This window comes from Oenanthe melanoleuca, chromosome 2 (assembly GCF_029582105.1).
Source record: "Oenanthe melanoleuca isolate GR-GAL-2019-014 chromosome 2, OMel1.0, whole genome shotgun sequence".
Classification (NCBI taxonomy): domain Eukaryota; kingdom Metazoa; phylum Chordata; class Aves; order Passeriformes; family Muscicapidae; genus Oenanthe; species Oenanthe melanoleuca.
The window spans coordinates 80,849,641-80,873,321 of record NC_079335.1 but is presented as its reverse complement, the minus strand read 5'-3'; the positions used below and the strand labels follow the sequence as shown (position 1 = coordinate 80,873,321).

Here is a 23,681-nt window from a genome sequence, read left to right as displayed (position 1 = left end):
TTATTACTTTCTTTTTTTTTTTTTCCCCTTTTCTTTTTTTTTTTTTTTTTTCTTTTTTTTTTTTTTTTTTAAATTTAAATAAAGCCTTCTGGTTTTAGAAAATATGGATAAAATAGAAAGTTTGTGTTTCTTTTTACCCTTGATACTGCAGCACTTTGGGTCTTGCTGTGAGGGACAGAAGTTGTTTCAGCTTTCCTCTCTTTACGGGAAAAAGCATCTGCCAAAGAACAAGATGCTGTCACTTGGGTTGTGCTTGATCAAGAAGAGGAAAGGGTGGTCAGCCCTAATCTCTTCAGAGACACTTGTGTCATCCACCCCAGCTTCTGATGAGCCTGCTGCCTTACTGCCCGCTTCATAGATCTCCACAAATGCCTCATGGAATGCTGCAGACACCTTCAGGCTCTCTGCTGAGGAGATGCCAGAGAGATTGGCTGATGAGCTGAACAGGTCGGTGATACCCAAGGATTTTAAGACAGATGTGAGGTTATATTTCTCCTCAATCTTCATGCGGGGGAGATAAACTTTAATTTTCCTCTCTTCCATCTTACGAGAACTGGTCCACTCCTTGAGATTTTCAGAGGTGATTGCAGTCTCAAGCTGCCAGGAAACAAACAAATTAGATCTCTGGGAAGAGAGCACAACTTCTTTTGTAGGAATGCAGTACCATTTGTGTTTTTTTTCTCTTAAACTGACTGCTCTTGTTACAGTGTATTTTCTGGGTATAGATGGATTAATGTGTCTAGAAGAGGAAAGCAAACCATGACTCCCTCTTCTCTGTCCTGCTTCCTATTTCATTAATAGGCTCACTGCCAATTAATAGTCTTAATTAGATGGCTAGTCAGCAAATTTCATAAAGTTCTTGCCTATTTATCTTCTTTTCTTCAGAAATATATTCCAAAATTCATTCTGCCCTTGTAAGTTGTAAGCTCTATGTACATTTAAGACCTCCAAGTAAGGAAGTGTTAATGGTTTTACTAATACCTAATAAGTATCTAGAGGCATTTGAACACAGCTAAATTTCTTCAGTAATAAATGAGCTATCAGTTATTACTGAAGAAATTTAGCTGTGTTCAAATGACTCTTTATTTTTATAATTTAAGTTCTTTGAGTTAGTGCGCAGTCATTTCAATGAACTTGAAATTATTGCATAACTTTTCCAATTCAAACTGCATTCCTGCTAATGACTATATTCTGTTCATATCAACAGTAATATGGATGTATGTTTTACTTCCTGAAATTACTTTAACTATTGCAGTACTCATATTTCAATTTTTGGATGGTTTAATTTTTGGAGGTAGGAAGGAAGCATGTTGAAGGCTGTCAAACCATTCAATAATTCCAAATACTAAAGCTGACATGAACTTCCCAGTAAATTCCTCAGTATGCAGAAATTGAGATATAAAAGCTTTGGAGCTCCAGCTGCTGGAGTAATAGCTGCTTATCTGAGAAGAATCTGTTCTACAATGACAAAAATTTAACCCACTAAAGCAGCTGCTTAGCAATCCATCCTCAGCCCAAACTTTTGCAGGACCACTGAGACAACTACATGCCTCTATGCAACAAGCCCAGGTTGCCAATACTCAGATCTGGGCTGGGGAATTGCTTGAAGAGGACTTCATTGTGAAGAGCTTTTCAGAACCTAAATTTCACCATGTTTGTAGTCTTCTGAAACCCAGCTGCTAGGGCCATACCTGCTCCAGGCCAGAGATGTCATCAGGCAACAGCACCCACAGGCTCAGCCGCCCACTGGCGTATGGAAGCTCCAGGATCCTACATTTCTCAGAAGGGATCTCTGCCACTTTAAATGTACCAATCTGAGACATCATCTGCACAGGTTTGCTTTCTTGCTGCAAAATCAAAGAAAAGAATATAGTTTTCACTAAGACTATTCCTAGAGTATAGAAATGCCTTGTCAGAGGTGATAATTGCTCTTTTCAGGAATATTGTACAATAACTGGTCTACTCCCTTCATAAATTCTAGAAGATGACACCTTTAAAGTGATGTATGGCCACATACCTCAGTAATTCTGAAAGGAACTGTCTGGGTGTCTTCTTCCCTGAATGCTTTCTCCCACAGTCCTTTGAAGTAGATGGCGCTGACCAGGACCATGTCAGTTTGTGAACTGATAGAGCTTGGTCGAAGGATATTTTTGATCGTCCCTTCAAGAATGCATAGGAAGAGAGAACAAGTATAATACATCTCTGTATAACATATCTTACATGGCAATTACAACATTAAATGGAGGGTAAAGAATTTGTGGAAAGGAGGGTGTAGGGCAGGGATATTATTTTGGTTTTGTAGCAGTTTTCTTGTAGTTCCAAGGTTGATTTGCTTACTGCTGTTGGCAATGGCTGTTGTTTCTCTCCCTATAAAGAATTATAGTAAGAGTTATGAGATCCAGAGTTTTACTTGGTACAAAATTAGTATATTTTGTGACAACAGGAAGAGCCATTGGAACCTTTTACCCCAGGATGGGCTCCCAACCAAACACTTAATATGTTTTGCTTCAAACAAAAGTTGAAATATTGGTGTCAAACAATTTGTCAATGTGTACGAAGCTATTTTAGTGCCATTTCTTTTATCAGGACTGGAAATATTACATGTCCACAAAGCTTCTACAGATAGAGAGACTCTTTTAACAGGGGTGTGTCTGAGGAACAAAAAAAGTTGTTAGATGGTAGTTCTGTGTCTGGGAACTGATCTATTTTCAAGGAGAAGGAGCAGAGGGAGAGGTTTTGGTTTTTCATCACCTGACTTAAATGTTCTCACATGTTGTTCAAACATGGTGGTAGAAAGGAAAATACCTCTGCTGATAGTTGGCTTCCTCTTACCATTTGTCTGACTTTCAACCCAGGAATTTATGAGTTCTCTGGATTTTTCTGCAGCACTTTGAAAGCTGATAGATTCCAAACCTCCCTTGTACAGTTCCTTTACACATTGTATGTATTCCTGCAAAAAAAAGAGTATGCCATTTTCAGATCTGAATGTCAGAGAATTTTACAGATGTAAAAGGCAAGAATACATTAACAGATATGAGCAATCTGCTTATTAAGGCTAATCAGTAAACTGTGAGCTAGTTCATAAGCTTCTTAAGATCTGACATGCATTGTTTCAAGCAAGAGTATATGCCCACATTTTTAAAAAATATTTTCCAGAACTGAATTTAATCTAAAACTGACATTAATTTCAGTTAAATAGGATGGGTCTTTGCCCACTTTTAAATTTTTTTTGTCATGGTATTCTCCTTAAATTTCAAATTAAATGTTCCGTTTAATGGAAAACCTTGGAATATTTTTGAGAACCTGAAGTTATTTTTCAGGTTTGTTTCGTAAGTTGAGAGAAGGAGTTATCTCTTGCCAACAAAAATTGCCTTTATTAATTATACTTTGACTTGATTGGATCTTTATTGTACTTTGCACAAATATCTTTCTGGCTAGTCACATTTTTTCTCAAGACTTTCAAGGGTTGGGATTGTGATACAGAGAATCTTTCTGTATGGAAGAAAATTTCTTTAACAGAGCCTAGACTTCTGACAGCACTTTTTATATTACAGAAAGTTACAGCTATGACATTCAGATCTATCTTAGAGCAACTCACTGGCAGAATTGGGTATTTCTCTTCAGCATAAAGTCTTCTGGCAATGCTGATTGAATAATTGTCACTTGGTTTGGTGATTTGGGTGAAGATGTCCTTAAGTGAAGCGTGGATGCTCACAGATGTGCCGCACTGATTGACATGAATACAAATAAAAATACAGATGATGTTATCCTAGTTTTAATGATGAGTAGGTATTACATACTATCTGAAAGGAGAAGAGTAGTTCAGGTGCTTCTGCTTATAAAACTGTTCATCCTATGCTGATGTAGTAATTTTGTAATATATACAGCTTGGTTCTGGTTTTCTACTGTAATTTTCTTATAGCATTCTTGGAGGGGCTTTTGATTACCTGCTACAGTAATCTAGCTCCAGCAGATCAGTTCCCAACCAATCCTGTTTAACAACTAGCACCCAGCTGCTTTGCCTAATCATACAAATATCTATAATTTCCCCCTATTGGCCCAAGGTTATGGTGATGGGTTTCATTTTATGCTAGGTCTGAATTCTCTGTTACCCGCCTTCTGCATTCATTCCTATGAATTAAGTGTTACCCCAAATGAGGGATGAGGAGCACTAGCTGCACATTGGGGCAGGGTTGGAACTGCTATGAGACTGCTTTATCTGATAGATTTTGTTCCCAGGAGAAACTGACATAGAGAAGGGATTGAATTGTTTCTCTACCTGAGTTTCAGCACTCTCTCCAAATCCTGGGATTTTATCAAAGTGGATAGCCTGTAATTAAGAACAACAGAAGTTGAAATAACTGGTATGACAAGAAAAAGGTTATGCAACTGAGATTAACACATAATGTTTGAAGCAAACCTACTGACTATGAATGACTCAAAAAGTGCAAACTATCTGTACCATCTCTGAATAGCCATGCCTACTGTTGCCTGCTTAGATGATCCTTTATTCTATTGAACATCTAGGATTCAGCTCCAATAATACCAACCTTCTTATGAGTAACAAGCCAGCCACTCTCTATGAAGATATTGAGAGCTGTAGGAAACACATGAAATACTTTGCAATCTGGGGATATGTTTTGGCCCTTTCCCTATAGATTTTGTCCTCTTTTCCATATTCCAAAAAAAATGGGTCACTGGAATGTATTTTTGTCTTTGAGAATTCTGTTGCTAAACTATGGTGAAATTTAAATCCAGTCTCAAGATTTCGGGCTGATGCATTTGTTTAGCACTGCAGGAGTTTCAGGTGGCCACTGCTTTTGGTAACTCTGAATCTACCTTTTGGTAACTCTGGATCCACATTTTTTAGCCTCTGAGGGGCTAAATTAAGGGCTGTGGCTCTGTTGACCAGCAGGAGGGTTTAAATCCTAAAGGTAGTCTCACCTTTTCTATCTGAGCCTTGGTGTTATCTTTTGCACCTATATAGACCATGGAGAGGGTTGAAATGATGAGCAGAGGGGAGTAGCAGACATTCTCCTGGACACCCTGGCTTCTCAGCTCCCTGAATATGTCACAGCAAACTTCTGTGCTCACTGGACCAATGGAGCCCATTGTGCAACAGTATTGCCTAGAGCAAAGAGCAGAAGTACAATAACAATGTAATGATGGGAACAGCATACACACACTGCACATGCACTCTAATAGGAGTTTTCAAGCTATAAAATATCAGCAAATAATTTGGAAATCATTCCATGTTAATGTGTCTATTGCTATACTCAATTCTCATGCATGTTAGAAACTTTTCACAAATCTGTTTCCTTCTGCATTTCTATACATTTACCTTTTTGTAAGCTCTGGAATCTGTGATTTCTGTTTACCTTTTCAAAGCAGTCAAACAATAATTGCCTGTATTTATTTTCATTCAAAGAAGATTATAATTCCTTAGTACTTTGTAGTAGCTTGATGAAAACAAGAAAATATTGTCTCTTTCTTATACTTGCAAAGCTGGAAATTGAAGCACAAATTAAATTTCCATTTGGTCTAGGTCTAGACAGATATAGGTAAAAGCAGAGGCTATTTTTATTTTCTAAAAATAAGTAGGTGTAGTAAAGTATCTATTTGTTGCACAGTACTTACTGTCAGTAGATCTTCAAAGGCCTGTAGCTTACCCTTGTTTAAGTAATGGAAGCATGGACAATAGAATTAAATTCTAATATATAAGGCAATATAATTTCTCTAAGATCACATAATCTAGAAGCAAGACAGATGCACAAAATTCATGTTTCATTGTATTGTGCTTTCAGATATAGCTTGCTTTGCTTAAATATGCTATGTTTTCTCAGAATATAACCTATCTGAGAAATTAAATTGTTGTTTTTTTCAAAATCCAGCCTCTTAAGTAGGAGCTAAATACTAGGATCTTAAGTTTCTCTTTGTAGTGTTAAACTCTACCAAAGTGTTTTGTGACTGGCCTGGATATACACATGCAGACACACACATATTTCTGACACTTTCTGTATGCATGTTCCCGTTTATAAGTTATTTAAAAATTGTACATCTGTCCACCCACGTACCTTTTTATTTTGTCTTGTGTCCACCAACTGTATTTTTCAGGAATGCAACTCTTAAAGAAATTTCACACTAAAATAAACTTAGCAAATTCAATGAATGCCACAGTTCTGCTCTCCATGGACTCTTTTGAACCAGAGGTCAAACAAGCAAACTCATTACTTGTCTGTCAAAATCAATCTTAAAAGATACTGAATAGGAAGATAAGATGCTGTGGAAAAAATCATGGTTTGAGCACAAAATAATATTTTAAGCACAGAGAGCAACTTTAAAAATCTCCCCAAAACCACAAATATTCAGATTTTACACATAATAAAATAGTGTAGAATGCATATACACTGGTGAGATTTGTAGAGAATATAATATAAATACTGAAATATATTGCGCACAAGAAAATAATTTATCTCTTTTTAAGTTTAGTCAGAAACAAGAAATAAGGCAGTGAGAAGGTAAATTTTTCTAGAGAAATGCTTACCTTCAAGTTTCAGCACCAAAGACAATACAGCTTTCCAGCTGTATGTGGGTATACTGGCTGAGCCCTTGGGAATTTATACAGTCTCAGTTGTGACCCACCCATTGCTGTCCTTCAGAAGTTTGACTTTTGACACCATAAAAATAAATTAATGGTATTAGGTCAGTTTTTTGTTTCAATAGGTTTGGGTTTGATTGAAGGGAGGACAAATATTAGTATTTTATTCTGTATAACAGTGCTTTCCATCAGTACATCAGGACCATTAGGCTGGAGAAAAGGCTGGGAAATGAAGCCTAATTTGCAATGAGATACTGCGATGGCAGTAAAAACAAAAAATATGAAAATCTTACTGATGTCACACATAATTAGCAGTTATTAGTCAATATGTCAATAATTAGCCAGTTTGCTATTATGGTTATAGTAATAAACCATAACTCTCTTTCAATTAGTCCTTTCTGAATGTACAAAATGCAGCCATGCTAGATGGAAGAGAAGGAAGGACAGGACTTAGTCTTTTATTCTTCTAAAAAAATTGGAGAAATAAAGTAGGGTGCATGTGATGAAACCAATTGAGATGAAAGTGAAAAACAGGAACATCTTTGAGAGGCTGGAATATTTATAAAAGATCTTTCTATGAATGTGGTTTTAGAGCAAGGTATTTTTTTCTCAGGGGTTAGCAACAAAACATAACTCTAGACAAAGTAAAAAATAGTCAGTTCCAAACGTATTTGTGTATGCATTTGCCTAGTATCACTCAGATCTTCCATGAGTAACTTAATGGCCTGACAGATGATGGAGGAACTGTGAAATCCAGCTAGAGGAGCATTCATGGTCTGTGGGGCAATCATAATGTACAATAGCAAATACATTTCAGTTATGAAAGCATTTCACTTATACAGAGTATTGTTCTGTATTGAAATATTAGAATGGACAAACAGTTAAGAAACCATTCTGACCTCTGCAAAGCACTGTGTGATTTCTAAAAGCGAGGGAGAAATGGGGGAAGGCAGAAGGGGGATCCCAAAGTCTGTATGATATAATTCTTTAGAACATATGGGACATATTGTGATCTCTATTAAAAAGAGTAGCTCTACTGCTGTCAGAAGTTTAGGCAGTGCAGTGTTCATTGCCTCAGTCTGCTTTGTCTTGTGAAAACAAATGTGCCATATAAATCTACTTGTTGTCTGTCAGCATGTAGCTCAGGAGGTCAGGTGAGGTGGTAACGTGGACATCAGGAGAAGCAGAACTGCTTTCTGGTGCCAGATAGCCAGAAGAGAATCTGGCATATGATTACGTGTGCCTGGACTCCAAGTCACAGGGCATGTATCACACGTTGCTTTCCTTTTAAGCTTTGTGCCCACAAAATAATGATTATCAGTCATTCTTCTAAGATGATGATGAAACAGCTGAAGTGAACATGCCAAAGTGGGCAAGTGCCAGCTATGCTGAGTTAGGAGGAGCTGTGGACTCCCTCGAGGGTCTTAGAGATGAGATCTGGAAAGACCAGAGAGCTCAGCAATCACCAAATGTATGAAATTTGACAAGAGCAAGTGCAAGATTCTCCATCTGTGATGGGGTGATCCCCATTGCAAGTACAGATTGGGGAATGAGAGGTTAAAAACAGCCCTGCATAAATAGATCAATGGAAAGTTGTGTCCTGGTAGCCAAAATGACCTACCACCTACTGTGGTGCATCAGGTTCAGCACCACCAGCTGGCTGAGGGAGATGATTGACCCTGCAAAGGCAGGGGGCATCTCTAATGTCCCTTGAAACCCAAACTATTCTATGATTCTATGATTTTCCCATCTACTCTGCACTGAAGTGGCCTCACCTCGGGTCCTGTGTGCAGCTTTGGGCATCGCAGTGTAAGAAGGACATCACACTGTAAGAGTGTGTACAGAGGAGAGTGACAAAGATGGTGAAAGGCCTCAAGGACATGAAGAGAAGGCTGAGAGGTGACCTCATCTCAGCCTACAACTTCCTCAGTGGGTGCAGTGTATGGGGAGGTATTGCTCTCCTCTCCCTGGTGACCTGTGATGTGCCACAAAGAAGTGGAATGAAGCTGCTTCAAGGGGAGCTCAGATTGGACACTGGGAAGAGGTTCTTCGTTCAGAGGGTGGTCAGTCACACTCTAAAACAGACCCCCCAGGGAAGTGGTTGCAGAACCCACTGTGTCAGAGTTTAGTAAGTGTCTGGACAATGCTCTTAGTCATATTATTTATTTGTAGGTAGTCTTTCAAGAATCAGAGCTGAACTCAATGATCCTCATAGTTCCCTTCCAACTTGAGATATTCTATTATTCTTCGAACCTATGTGTCTTCACTTAATAAGCTGTTTTCTCACATTGTTTATAGTGCATCTCAGATTTATGCACTATTTTCACTCTTTATCCATTTTTTATTCAGGGCCACTTTGTGTCCACAAGGGTTTAGTTCTACTTCCATCACACTGGTCTTCCATTGCTGCTTGTAAGATTTGGTCAGTGTGTTTAACTCAGTAAAATCTGCCTTTCAAATGTCCTTCAAGGCTCTGCTAAACAACCATGATTCCCGTTCCCTTAGTCTGGTTGATCATACATGAATTACAGAGGTGTCCAGACATATTACAAGTCCAGCTCATCACGTATGGCCTGAATTTTAGGACCTACAAACATATTCAGGAAGCAGCTGCACTTTTGCTAGTGATCTTTTCTTTTTTTTTTTTTTTTTTTCACACCATCACACTGCAAGAATAGAATAAAAATTACCCCAGTGGTTTTTTATATCTGATGAGTTTGACTCTTGTGTAGTGTCCTAGTTCCAGATCTTCAGAACAGCTTTGTATGCATTTGGTGCAGAGTTTTGTTCCATGAGTTACACAAAAATCATGTTTTCTCTCCAAGAGTTGGAGTTTCTGGTTCTGAACACAGCCACAATAAGCAAATACAGGAGGATAATAAGTTCTTCTGTGATAATGTTTGATAAGGACAGACTGGGAGTTAATTCAAGGCCAGTTTTAAGCAAGAGAATATACCCATGAGCAGATGAAGAACTGGATCAGAGCAGACCATCAGCATAGCATCAACACTAAAAGGTCTTGTACAGCCTGCTTGACATGAGGTCTAGAGTAATCAAACCTTCCTGCACTTGGAAGACTACTTGGGACAAGTGACAATGGATTGCCCTGCCCAGCACAGCTGTGCAAAGCTGTACAAACAGTTCAGTCACACATTCTTTCTTTGACAATGCTTGTCCCAAGAAAGAGGTCAGCTAAGGCTCTGATTGCCCTTTCCTCTGCCAGGCATTTCATTGTGGAGCTGTTCCTAAACCAACAGACTCTTGGGTACCTGAGCTTTGGACATCTGACAGTGTAAAAGGTACTTCTTATCCAAGAGGATATGAAGTCCTGGTCAGCTCACAGAGCAAAGCCTATCATCCAATCACGAAAACCTACTCAGAACTTGGGATTGTGTTCTGTCCTTGTTCCTGCTCTTTTGCTAATAGAAAGGAGCATATTAATTGTTTTGTGTTTGTCTTCATTCCACATTGTGACTCTAGAAGTTGGACTTCAGTCAACGACAGAAGCAATCAGTCACAGAGAGATTTACTGACTGCAGCTGATTAACTTGTTACCATTGCAGACCTAGGTGCTGCACCTGTCGATGATGGTTTCTCTCTTCATTGTTCTGTGGTTCTGTTTTTTCCCCAGTACAAAACAGATGAAGTATCTGGTCCTGTTCCTTCAGACAGGTGCCCATAGCCCACCTGGCACCTTTCTGCTACAGCTCTATGCCATTGGAGATGTGCTCTGTTGTCTGCAGTGCTCTCTTGATCTCTGCCAGACTGTGATGGGGCATTAGTCATTGCTCTTCATTATCATTACGATATCCCATATGACATCTTACATCCCTTTATTCATTTAAACTGACACAGGCTTAGACTTCATTGTACAGATGATGGTTTCGTACTGCTCCTCCTGACATGTTGATTTGACCTTCATGGCATAATTTTCAATTATTACATCCCACAGGCCAGCAATGGGTTGGATGAGAGTCTTTGACTCAGAACTCGAAAAACATTCTCACTGCGATTGAATGAGTTTTAGCCTCACATACATGTAAAACCTTTGCCTTACTTCCATACATGCCACATATATCTTTCTGTGAAAGCAACGTGTCTCTGATGATAAAGGTGCCCTCATCTTGTCCAAGCTCAAATGCAAAAAGCAAGTGTACAAGAGTTGAAAGCAAGGAGATTCTACCAAGCAGGAGTATAGAAGCTTTCACCACACATGCAGGGATGGAATCTGAAAAATAAAAATTGTGCTGGAGGGAAAACTGGCAAGGGATATGAAGGACAGTAAGAAAAGTTTCTTTAGGTACAACAGCAGAATGAAGACTAAAGAAAAGTCAGGATGACTGGAGAAAGTTCCTGATAATTTGAAGAAGTGATTAATTTTCAGGAAGGAAAAGGAGGAGAACTGAGGAGACTACAGGTCTCTGCAGTCACTGAAAAGGTGCAGTGCACTGCTGCAGGGCACTAAGGGTTAGTACTCATGATCTGCATCAAGACACACACAGTCTCTAAGATACTGCTAAAAATACCATTTATTGTGGCTAACATTGAAAGGAAAAAGAGGATCATATAGATAATTTTTGTTGTCATTCACTCCAACTATGTGAAAGGAGATGAGGGTTGGCCTCTTCTCTCAGGTAACTAGCAGTAGGACAAGAGGACATACTCTTAAGCTTCAGCAGGGGAGATTTAGATTGGACATTAGGAAGAAATTCTTCACAGAAAAGCTGACTGGGCATTGGAATGGGCTGCCCAGGGAGGTGGTGGAGCCACTGTTCCTGGAGGTGTTTAAGAAAAGACTCAGTGCCATGGTCTAGTAGACATGGTGGTCTTAGGTCATAGGTTGGACTTGATAATCTCAAAGGTCTTTTCCAGCCTAGTTGATTCTGTGATTCTGTGATATTCCCTTAGCTGCAAGGAACCCCAAGCTGTGTAGCATTGGAAAGATCACCAGTCAAGGAATGGCATGCAGTGAAAGTCCAATCCACAGAGATAGGTATTCACTGACACTTTGGTCTTTAGAGCTCATGCAGGAATTTTGAAAGAAGAAAACTATTAACTTCTTCTGAGAAACAAAAGAATGTTCACATGAAAGCTTGCTACTTCACTTTATGATAAATGCATGGATGCAGGGGATGCAGTCACTCATGCCAGGTGGGAGCTACCTACAGATTCCTCCCTTCTGACTCGCACGCAGAGTTCATGCTGCAGCCCAGGGCGATGTGCAGGCCAGCACAGGATGGGGACCCAACCTCCACTGGCAAGCCCAGGCCCGTGCCCTCTCCTGTCAAGTACTATTGGATCACTAATGCCCTGGTTTACAATTGTACTCAAGCTCAAATCCCTGCAGAAGGCTTCCAAGCAAAGCCTCCTGGGAACATTTTGAGACACATGAAGGAATAAAAGATGGTGGCAAAAACCAACACAGATTTACCAAGGACAAATCTCTCCTGACAAACATCATTGGCATCTAGGATGATACAGCTTGTTGTATAAACAAAGGGAGACCAGATGGTATTGTACACCTGACTTTAGTAAGGGTTTCAGGATGCTATCTCACAATATACTTGCAGTCACACTGGAGAGCTGAGTAAACAAGCAATATTTCGAGTGGAAAGTTATCTGTACTGAGAGAAGCAGCAAGAGCAGGGCTGCTCCATGAGGACAGTGAGCTGGGCTGAATCAGCCCCCAGGGAGGGCAGTGCCCCTACCAGTGGGTACCACACCACAATATCTGACCACAGGGAAGCAGAGCCAAATGTCAGTAACAGGGTCCATCAACATCCATGGACACAGCAAGAGGAGAGCCACGGCCAGAGCCTAGAGTTAGGGAACATTGAGAGCTGGTTGCTGCCTGTGGAATGGGAGCCTCACTGAACAGGGCACCTGAGCAAGGGAAACAGAACAGACCCTGAAAAGGTAACAGGTCCAACCAAGCCTTCAGAGTATGAGGCAATATAAGTGACAAGGCATGTCCAAAACCAAACTGAGAAGTCTCTCCACGAGTGAGGGCTGCAATCAGATCCAGTGACCACCAGGCACGTCAGTAGTGACAGAATAGGCTCAGGTTCAAGCCAGGAAATGAGTGCATAAGTTGGTCTCAAGAGGGCCCATGGCCAGGCAGGGCAGGACTGAGGTGAACAGGAGAACAGCCCCTGGGCTTTGGGTGGGTGGGAGGGGTCCCATGGAAGATCAAGGCCACTAAGGGTTTCTAGTGCCTTCAGGGCTTGGACCAGCAGCCTCCCCTCTGAGGCCAGCATGCCCTTGCTCCTTGGGAGACCTGTGCTTGGGAGGGACTCAGTGCCTGTGGGGTGTTAGGGGGATGTTTCAGGGGACACAGAGCTGGGACAGGAGCATTAGATAGGAAATGAACATGGCACAAGAGGCTGGGAACTGAGTGAGATGGTCAGGCCACCACAACAGGCCCCGGAGGCTGGTCAGGAACAAGCCAGGAAGGATGGTCTGGCTGGGTGGAAGGGGGTTCACTCAGGAGCCTGGCTCTGAGTAATGAATGAGTGCTTCAGGGAGATCAGGAGCTCTGTGGCCGGAGACCCAGGCTCCCAGCAGGGCCTCGGAGAGGACTGAGCTCACTATCAGGGATCAGCAAGGGCCAGCTATTCCCAAAGAGGAACAAACCAGGGGGCAGGGGGGATGCCACAGCTGGAGCTCACCATCCAGGGCTCAGCAGCTGAGCAGAGCAGGCCTGGAGCTCTGGGCAGTCCAGATCTCAGGCAATGTCATGGCTATGAGGCAGGTGCAAAGACATTGACCACGAAGCCAATTCACACAGCAGAGGTAGGCCCAGGTCCAGTGATCACAAGGCAGGGCCAAGGTCACCGTAGGAATCCTTGGCCAGGAATGGGCACAGCTGTGTTTGGACTGGAGACTGACACATCACTGATGTAATACAGACGGGAACTGAAAGTCCAGCACATAGCTTACAGCTCTGGGGTCACAGGTGTGGGAGGCTCCAGGTATGGCTGAGCAGGACTATTACAAATTCATTAGGGCACTCAGAGCTCTGTCATTTGCCTATGAGCAAAAGAGATGGGCATGAAGACAAGGCTGCAAGGTTATTGGGGTCTGTCAGGAGGCAGAACTGGAGACAGGAATCTGCAGTGTACTTCAGTGCTATGTCTAGGCTGGAACAGGCTTCTGTTGTGGGCAACAGCTTTGACTTGGAGAGTTTCACTTAATATCTTGCTGATTAACATTAAATTTTTGTTGTTTATTTGGGAGCTGACAAAATCAATGTAACAAACTCTGACACAAACAGACCCTTTATCCTGCTTCCCTACATTTCATTTCAATACAAAGTCTCCTCCTCTTAAGCTTACTAGTTTCAGCTTTCTTGTTACACTCAGTGCTCACCAGTCCCTTTGGTGAAGCAGCAGGCAATGGAAGAGGTTATGACTGGTGCATAACTGTTCATGTCTGCCAGATGTTGCTGCTCACTTTTATCCTGTGCTCTAGTCTGCTTCAGGAGCTGCAGTTCCACAGGGATGTCCTTGCTTTAGCATCAGTGACCATAGGCTGCAGTCCCTCTGGAAAGTCACTGCCCTGGTATGAGCTGCCTGTGGCTCCAATGCCCCAGAAGTGACTCCCAAAGTGTTCCTTCAGCTGTGCTCTTAATAACATCCCCATGTCTTCTCTCTTTTGTTTCTCCAAACACATCTCTCACGTGTCTCTCTCCACTCTTTCTAAATTACACTTGAGCAGAGGTCCTGTATGCTCCTCTGACTGGACATTTGGCATACAATGAATTCTTTCATTGTAGGGTCTGCTGCAACTGGCCAGGGACAGTTTGTGTCCTTCTCTCACAAATGGTGCCAGTGCCCAATACAGGCTCCATGTGCAGAGAGTATTGGGGAAACCTCCTGCTGAAGCTGTTTGTGCTCTCAGAGTCCTAACACTGGCTGTTGTCAGTCCTGGAACTTAAATAGCTGGTAGTGTTTTCTATATATTTATTACTTCTCAATTGATTTCTGTTCCATGGTTTTGTCCAGTTATCCTTTAAAATCATGTGAAATTTTATTATCTTCCACATTCTTTGACTATTAATTCCATCATTCAACTGGGTTTTTTTCAGCTATGTGCTAGGTTTTTTTTTTAACTGCTTCCTACCAACCTCTTTTAATGTCATTAAGTTCCTATGTCAGAAGATGTACCAACCGAGTAGCCAGCCTCTGTCACTGCCTCCACAAAACTCAGGACTTCAGAAACCTCTGCTCTTGAGATCATCCCTCTCCTAAGAGTTTGACTGTGTGGGCTCAGGGACATGGCAAGCAGCTTCCAAGCCTTGAATCAGGACACTGTTCATGGCAGGGCTGTGAGATGCCTCCATGGGGGTCTACACCTCCTCTCACTAGGGAGAGGAATTTAAGTGGAGTGTCTTGACTGGCCCTTGCTAGTTTTCATGCCTTTGCCTGGCCATGAAACTCAGCAAGACGAACACTGAAAGTGTTCATTTTGGACACTAGTAAGAAAATTATAAAAGTCTTTTTATTGGAAATGACATGAGAGGGGGAAAAGGAGAGAGCATAGACAATTTCATGTCCCTTCCAGTGGATGGATTCTGAAGCAGTGCAGCATTGGATGGATCTTTATTCAGGGAACAGCACACTGTGCATGTCCCATGCATGCAGAGGCTTACTAGTGGTGTGATCTTTACATTTTTATAGTTATGTTCTATTTATAATTTCTACTGATGAATGAAAGTATGCAGAAAAATGCTGCTTCACTTCAAAATAAAGACAAGGATACACTGGCAGCATCATCACAGGGTGCCAGTTTGGGACCATCTGTGAGGTTCTCCATTATGATTAGCAGATGAAGTTTAGCCCACAGTCACATCATATGTTCAGCACTGTATAGTCCTAGACACCAAGCAGTACATGCAGCATAACAGTCCAAAACTGCACATGCTGATCATCCTGATCTGATCCATTTTTATGTGGTCACTAACTCCTCAATGTACAATTGTGTTCTGGTTAGAAGCACTACAGACCCTGATTTGTGGATTTAACCTGCAAGCTTAATATTTGACCTACCTCATCACCACAGGTTTGTTTGGCAATCACTGGACTGTAACAGTAGGGTAGGGAACTGCAGCATTTAATATCTTATGGGAAGACCCCTGCCTTTCTGGTCCTTTTGTCACCTCCTGCTCTGGATCCCCTTTCCTTGCCAAGCAGGCCCATCCTTGCTGCTTTTTTGACAGCCCTCTCTTTGCTGTCTCTTTTCCTTATTGGTAAATCTTAGCTCACTAGCCACAAGAAACAGAAAGCCCTGCTCTGTGCCAAAGCCTTTCTAGCAGACTTCTAGAAAGCTTTCAGTTTGATTCAGCATGCTGTGCTTTCTCAAATACCATTTGGGAGCCCGGGACAGCTCTGCCCTGGAGTCCAGGGGGGATTCTGCACTTCCTCTAGTGACTATGCTTACAGCATAATGCCTGCTAAATCTTGTGCCATCAGCCATAGATTTGGTTTGCTTAGGAGATGGTAGGCCTCTCTCACAATTCCTATATACAGAGGGATGTGGAATGGTCTCAGAAATTGATAGTCCTCAAAGGGCAGGGAAGATATGCCATCTCAAACCCTTCCCTAAATGGCATGAGAAGGAAAGACACGCTTAGTACACACAGCATTTCAAATGCTATCCTATTTGTGTATCTGGTTTTGATCCATAGCCCCCTGGTAAATCTAGGTAAATCCAGAACAACATGACACACAGTGAAAATTAAGTGTAGTGAATGGACAGATGGCAGTTTATTAACATACCAGATTCAGTGATGCTGTCAGGGAGCAGCAAGGACTGCAGGACAATACCCAGACTTTGTAGGAGCTGAGATTCTTGTTATTAAACTCTTGCCAGGCCTCAGAACCAGGAAACAGCAGGCTTTCCTCATGGCTGCTCTTCCCTCATAGTTTTGTAACATCCTCCACACTGGTCTTTTCAGAGCTGCTTCCCATGGGAGCTGCAGCAGCCCCACTGCCCATGGCAGTGCCTTTGCAGCAGGCCCTGCAGCCCAGACCAGCAATGCACAGGTGCAGTACTGGGCACAGCCATTGATACAGGGGTGTGGATCTTATTCAGCCTCACTGAATCTGCACTTTAACCTCTTGTTTTAGCCTCTTTGGAGGATGGCTTCTCTTCCATAAATGAAACAGCTCTGTCCATTCTACAGTGTTTGAACATGATATTTTTTCCATGACACAAACATCTTGAAATGCCTGTGATATTTCATGAAATAATATTTCTGTCTTTTTGTTAAAAAATTACTGGGGTTCAAGCCCAGTGTCACTGGTTTACCTTTTCAGTATATTGATCATAATCATCTGCTTGCACAAAAATTAAGAACAGAATTGTAACCTACGTTAAGCTCCCAGACCTAGTTTTCAACAGATGTCTCTCAAAAGAATTGAGACATCAATTTGTATCACTAGTGACACCTAATGGCCCAGTGTAAAATGAGTCAAATAGTTCTGTTTCACAGTGAGGACATTAGATGGACCTCTCTTATGTGTTTTAGGAAACCATTTACCATTTCATTAATTTTCATTTCATTCCATTGATTTTCTCAATTTCTTTTTTATAAAATTATCATCAAGCAAAGGAACAATTAAATAAAATAATAGTTATTTTTATATCAATGTTATATAATACAATAAACATTGATTTTATTTTCATTGTACCCAGAAGTGCAGCGCGACAAATGTGCTTGTTTCAGTTTAATAACAGATCTGTAACCCTCTGCTTCTTAGAAATTATTTTATAAATCCTGCCTTTTTCTTTTTTGTTTTAGTTGTAGCAAAACTCTCTTTACTGCCTTAGATTTTAAGGGAAGGAGAACATGATAAGCATAGTAAACTTTGAAATTGCATAAATAAGAATACATTTTTACTTGAATACTTCTGTTAACCGTATCTAATCTCTTGATAGCTGTCTTGGGAAGACCAGTATTTGCAGTTCTTCCATAGGCTTCATAGCAGCCAAGATATATTTTCCTGTAGACAGCATCATAATTTCAAGATTTTTTGATACTTACTTTTAAAATGTTGAGACAGCTCCCTTTTTAAGTACTGTGGTTTGCAGTTCTGCACTTGTATGCCAGCAGAAGGAAGATTGCTTAAGCCAGTGATTAACACTAATAAGTCTTTCAACTGGATAAACTGCAATCTAAAGAACCTTCCCCCTAAAGACTCTGAAATAGAAAATAATATCTGTAGGGGATTATGTTATCAAAAGGTAGTAACAAAGATTTCCTAGCACGGTTCTTGTGGGTGTTAGACAGCTGAAGCCATCCACCTTTCAAGAAGAATACTTTTCTTTTGAAGAAGTTTTTGAAGTTGCATCTCTTAAGCATCACCTCAATGTATTTATTGAGGGCAACTAGAGGAAATCTTTTAAAATTATCTGGAAATACGATAGCAGAATAAAAAACCTGAGTTGTTTGATATATCATGTGGAGATGAGTGTAAGGTAAAAATAGGAACTGTAGGGCTCACTTTGCTTAAACTCAGAATTTTAGAAAAATAATGTTAAGCTTTTTAATGACTTCATATATGGGTGCATTCTGGTTTTGAAAATAGTATCTAAATCCTAGCGTAAAGGCATTCTGCCAATAAGCATGACCCACTATATCATATATTTTGATTGTGTGGTGCAGTAATGCAGAACAGGTAGAGACATATTTAGTTTGCAATGCTTTTATTAGAATAAATAGAATGACCAACAATTGACATTCACAAAATCAATGACATGTCACGGGAATGAAGATGGGAAATTGTATCAGTCAGGAAGGTGTTGTGTTTGGAGATGATGATTGAAGAAGACATGGTAAACTTTCTGTATGCCCCCTCAGAACAAGAGACCTTAGCCTTACAATATGTGGAGCACAAGGAAGCACAAATGCATTACTCAAAGAAGAATTATTTGCTGAAATAATTAATTTTGTCTGCAAGTTGTCGATTCAAGGATGGTTGCCCAACGAGTTCAACAGAAAGAAACAGGATTATTTTAAAAGCTGTGTTTATTTCAGAGAACATCTATAGAAAGACAGACTTTCAATATCAGTGTCGGAATTTTTCACAGGAATCAAAACACTGGTCCTGAATCTTAAGTTATTCAATCATGATGGAAAATACTTCTGAGCTACCTCTTGAAGTTCTCATTTATTGCTGGATATAAGTCCTAAGTACAACTTAAGCAGAAATACCTACAACCCAAAGATCTGAAAAGTCACACACTTCTTCTGGAATTTCTTCCTAGATATTGAAGGCTTTCCACTTAGAGATAGTGAAGGGATGAGATTATACTACAATACTAGAGTAAAGGGGATCTGTTTCTTAGGGGTAGGCAAGCATTATTTCCAGCCCTTTTTCTCCTTAGGGAGAACGATATCTACCAAAGATGAGGATCATGTCACTTGGATTGTGTTTAACCAAGAAAAGGAATGGGTGGTTAGCCCTGAACTCTTCATACTCAGAGGAATGTTGGATGTCTCCAGTCACAACCTCTGTGCCACCTGCCTCAGTGCCCTCTTCAGTGACTTCCATGTATGCCTCGTGGATGGCCTCAGATATCCTCAGGCCCTCTGCTGAGGAGATGCCAGAGAGGTTGGCCCTGGGGCTGAACAGGTCAGTCATACCCAGGGATGTCAAGACAGATGTGAGGTTGTATTTCTCCTCAATCTTCATGCGTGGGAGGTACACTCTCACCCTCTTCTTTTCCATCACCTTGGGACTGGTCCACTCCAAGAGTTTTTCATAGCTGATTTTGTTCTCAAGCTGCAAAGAGAGGCAGGGAATGAAATGTCTGAGACAGAAGTTCAATGGCCTTAAGAGCTGTGCTTTTACCACCTGTTACTGGCTCTTCCTATTTACTTTATGCACACAATAGAACTGATACTTGTTCTTAAATGCACTTGTTTATCTTGTATGCTTCCTCCTGACTATGGAGCCTATATCATCTGTCTGTCATGAGGAAGTTTCTCAAAACTTTTTCATCTGAAAATTTCTTCATTAGATTCTCTCCTTTTTTTTTTTGTAAAAATAGTTTTTTGAAAACATCAAATCAAATTGGCCCTAAAACTGTTCCTCGTGGAGGATATTTTATTGATGCCTTTCTGCAACTTTATTCCTTTCTAATGTTACTTTTCTCATTTTCCTTTTAATCATCTCTTGGAATGCTTTCTTCATCACTTTTATACTTTATCTCCCCTAGATAAACTTTTCTTCTTTAGCAAACATTTGAAATCACTCACAGTGAGAAAAATCCTGCTACCTTGCCTGCTTCTGATACCTAATGGAGATGATTGGTTCATATAGCAACATCCTCATCTGCAGGGCTGCAGTGGCACTACATTGCTTTGCCTTCATTTTAAAAAACTGAGCTCAGGACTCTCCTAAGAGGCTCTGCCTCAGCACCTGGGCAGATTTGGTACTCTCCTGCCTGCCTAGGATGTCTGTGGAGTGGGCAGCAGGAATGTCAATGGACAGCAAAAGGTCTGACAGCAGCCAAGCCCCACTGAAGTCATAACTCTTCTGTTTGCCCTGCCAGGACCGTACCTGTGCCAGGCCAGAGATGTCATCAGGCAGCAGCACCAACAGGCTCAGCTCTCCACTGGCATATGGAAGCTCCAGAATCTTAAGTTTGTCTTCAGCCACTCTTGCCACTTTGAAGGTGTTGTTCTGACGCATCATTTGCACGGGTCTGCTCTCTTGCTGCAAAAACAAAAATGTGAAAATGTGATGCAGAAGCAATTTTTTCTTTGGTCACACAAATGTGCAAGGCCTCTGAAAGGACAAAACTCAATGTTCAATCATGCTGCCTTTGGAGAAGAGCTGTGTCTCCATTTTCCACTCTTGCCTCCTTTTGTGTCCTGGAAACCTGATCAGACACAGATCTTGCAAACACTAATTGGCCTTAGGTGCAGGCACTGATGATGAGGGACTCAGGCTGGGTATCACTCAACCTGTGATAGGTATTTGTAACACCCAGATTGCTGGCTGTGTGAGCCAACAGCTGCCCTGGCCAGAAGGGTGTCCATGCCCTCTTACCTCAGTCACATTGAAAGGCTCTTCCCGAGTGTATTCTTCTTTAAATGCAGTTTTCCAAATCCCTTTGAAGTAAATGACATTCACAAAGACCAGTGCAGTATTGAGATCAACAGAGTCTGACACAAGGAAGTCTTGGATCCGTCCTTTAAGAAAGAGACAGGGCAGAGAGGGGTAAGATACAGCTCCTCTGGTGTGCTCAAATCTCTGTGATTTTGGGGTGAGGGTGGGGGTTCCTGCTTTGTGGAGTTTAATTTTCAAAGCAATGAGCTTGCTTGACCCACCTTTTCTTGAGATTATGAGGGAAGACAAGGATATAGCTTATGGTAGGTGGGGGGAAATAACTGCTGCCCATTTTTCAGTCCTTACCATTTGTCTCTTTCTCCACCCAGGAATTGATGAGCTGTCTTGCTTCCTCTGCAGCTGTTTTGAAGTCAACTTCTTCCAGCTCTGCTCTATAGAATTTCTTTGCACACTTTATGTATTCCTATAAGCAAAGGGTTACAGTTGTCAGATTGATGAGAACTTGGAATTATATGGATGTGTAAAGCAAGATTGTGAAATAAAGCACAGTGGTTTAAGGAACAGTGAATGTTTATTTGAACATGTCAGATCTTGGACAATCAGTCACATCTATCTTCTGTAACTGAATCTTAAAGCTGTACAAGAAAGACTACTTCACATATATAGGTCTGACACTTTTTGATGAGACAGGGCTCTAAGTTAAAATTTTGATATGTTTCCTTTGTTCTACTAAAACAGTTTCAGTTTAACCAGCATTTCTAAGTAAATATTTGTCTCCTTTGTGTTACTCTTTATTTTGAATATTGTGTTTTCACATTCTTAGATTTCAAAAGCAAAGCCTCTTTTCACTAGGAAAACTGAAAATTTTAGTTTTCATTATTTCAAGGAATAAAGTTTATTTAATTTCCCTTAAAAGGTACATTTTTCATTAAAAGTAATTTTTCTAGTAAATTAACAGCAATCTTGATTACTTCCTGTGACTTGTCACATCAACATATTTTGTGCCATTATACCTTTTGTCTTCATCTAGCAGGCACAGGAAGGTCCAAACTCATTCTGTACCAGTTCCCCTTATGGCTCACAAGCACCTCTTCATCAACAGAGAGTGGGCTGCTGTTAGTGGTGCATCTCTAGGGCAGAGTCACAGGGGACTTGAAGAAAATCTCATGGAAGTCACTTCACAATATAACTCACCTCAAGAATAGGGTATGTTTTTTCAATATAGAGTCTGTCACCAATCCTGAGTGAGTAAGTAGCATTTTGCCTGCTGATGTCTGAGAGAAGATCCTTGAATGATTTGTGGATGTATTCAGGAGTGCCACACTGAGGTGATGACATGAAAAAAGAAGATAGATTGCATAAGGAAATAATATCCTAAAGTATTGTCCCTTTTAGTTAAGAGTGATGCTGCAGGGCAGTCTTCCCCCACAGGCTGTCACTTTTGGGACAGCTGGTGCTGTGCTGGTGCTGCATTGAACTGGGAAGTCCACCCTTGTCAAGACAAGTCCCCTGAAATGTGCTTTTTAAAAGATGCAGTTGTGTTCCTGCCACTGAGGCTTCTGGGCTCTTCTCTGCTCATCATCTTCCTGCCCAGCTGCAATCAAGCTCATCCCCCAGCAGGACCTGCCTGGGAAGACACTCTGGTGCCCAAAGCTTTCTCCCCCCCCACTCCCATTACTTGTTCTGGTGCAAGACAAGCAACCTGCTGTCTTTCTATGTTTGTTAAAAAACAGGTGAATCATGCCCTCCTTCCCTCCTCCACAGATCCCCTTGGTTTGAGGCCATCACCATAGTTTTTTGTCAGGGTCTGAAACTACCAGGAGGAGAGCAGAAAAGTTCTACTTTTGTTCTGAGTAGAAAATAAGACAGAAAAGAAGATTAAGTTATTTCTCTACCTGGGAATCAGAAATTTCTCCATCTCCTGTAACATTGTCAAAGTGAAGAACCTGCAAGAGAAAATACCAGTGGTAGAAATGAGAAGCATGACCAAAAATAATGTGAATTCAAGATTTGCACATGTTGTTTGTGTATAAAACCTGTTGTCTCAGAAAAAAGAGATACTGAGGAAATAGACTACCTAATAATTTACAGGTGAGCTTGCAACTAATCTACATCCTCTGTGATCTTCCTGGAAACTGTAAATATTACTCTTTGTTTAGATTATATTTTTTTCTAGTGAATGTCTAGAAATTAATTGAGTTACATATTATGTACTGCTAAAAATACTCTGTCTTCCTGTCTTTCTGGGATTTTCTTTTATATATATTAAAAAAGAAAATCTGATTACATTATTTGGAACTTGTCAGAATTTAAAAATCATAAAATTACCTGACTGGTAATCTATTTTGCATCACCCCTCAGATGTTTTTTTTATGTTAGGTTCACTGCCTGTTCTATTGAAAACATACACCTTTTTTATTAGTATTTTCTATATATAACTCTTGATTCAGTTCTCCATTTTGTGACTTTGGCTTAGTTCTTGTGCAGTGAAACAGGTGAGAACCTCGTCAGTGGATAATATTTTTCATTGAAGTTACTTAGAAGGAGCAAGTAGCACAAGCATGGGTAACTTACCTTCTCCATCTGGGATTGAGTCTTACCCCTTGCTCCCATATAGACCAGGGCCAGGGTTGAAAGCATGCTCAGGGAGGAAAAGAGCACGTTGTCATTGCTGCGGTGAAATTTCACCTCTTTGAATACATCAAAGCAAAATTCTGCATTTGCTGCACTGATGGAGCCCATTGTGAAATCCCTGTTGTCTGAAGGAAACAGAATCTGACTTACTGTGGTGAAACAGGCAAATTGTAATGCAAAAATTCAGTACACGTGAACCCCAAACTTAGTGCACAGGGTTTTTTCAGCAAACAGAATCCAGTGGTGTGGATTTAAAAGGCAGACATGCTTTTGGATTCATGAGCAACCAGCTGCTGGACATCTGCCAGCTGTGCATAGGCTGGTGAAAGAAGAGAACACAGACTAGAAAATACAGTACTTTGAAGTCTAAT

The 23,681-nt window shown here is 40.9% G+C and overlaps 2 protein-coding genes across 2 annotated transcripts; both read right to left on the bottom strand.

The window, feature by feature from the left end:
- Positions 1-201: 201 nt before the first annotated feature.
- Positions 202-5,112, bottom strand: LOC130249151 (ovalbumin-like). The gene is made up of 7 exons (XM_056483644.1): positions 4,945-5,112; positions 4,280-4,330; positions 3,599-3,727; positions 2,833-2,950; positions 2,018-2,160; positions 1,692-1,847; positions 202-597 (listed from the first exon to the last, which is right to left on the bottom strand). The coding sequence occupies exons 1-7, from the start codon at positions 5,110-5,112 to the stop codon at positions 202-204; spliced, it is 1,161 nt and encodes a 386-aa protein (XP_056339619.1).
- A 13,221-nt stretch (positions 5,113-18,333) lies between these two features.
- On the bottom strand, positions 18,334-23,427 carry LOC130249152 (ovalbumin-related protein Y-like). The gene is made up of 7 exons (XM_056483645.1): positions 23,251-23,427; positions 22,572-22,622; positions 21,871-21,999; positions 21,022-21,139; positions 20,656-20,798; positions 20,164-20,319; positions 18,334-19,383 (listed from the first exon to the last, which is right to left on the bottom strand). Exons 1-7 carry the CDS (start codon positions 23,416-23,418, stop codon positions 18,982-18,984), a joined length of 1,167 nt encoding a protein of 388 aa, XP_056339620.1. The 5' UTR covers positions 23,419-23,427; the 3' UTR covers positions 18,334-18,981.
- Between the last annotated feature and the right edge of the window lie 254 nt (positions 23,428-23,681).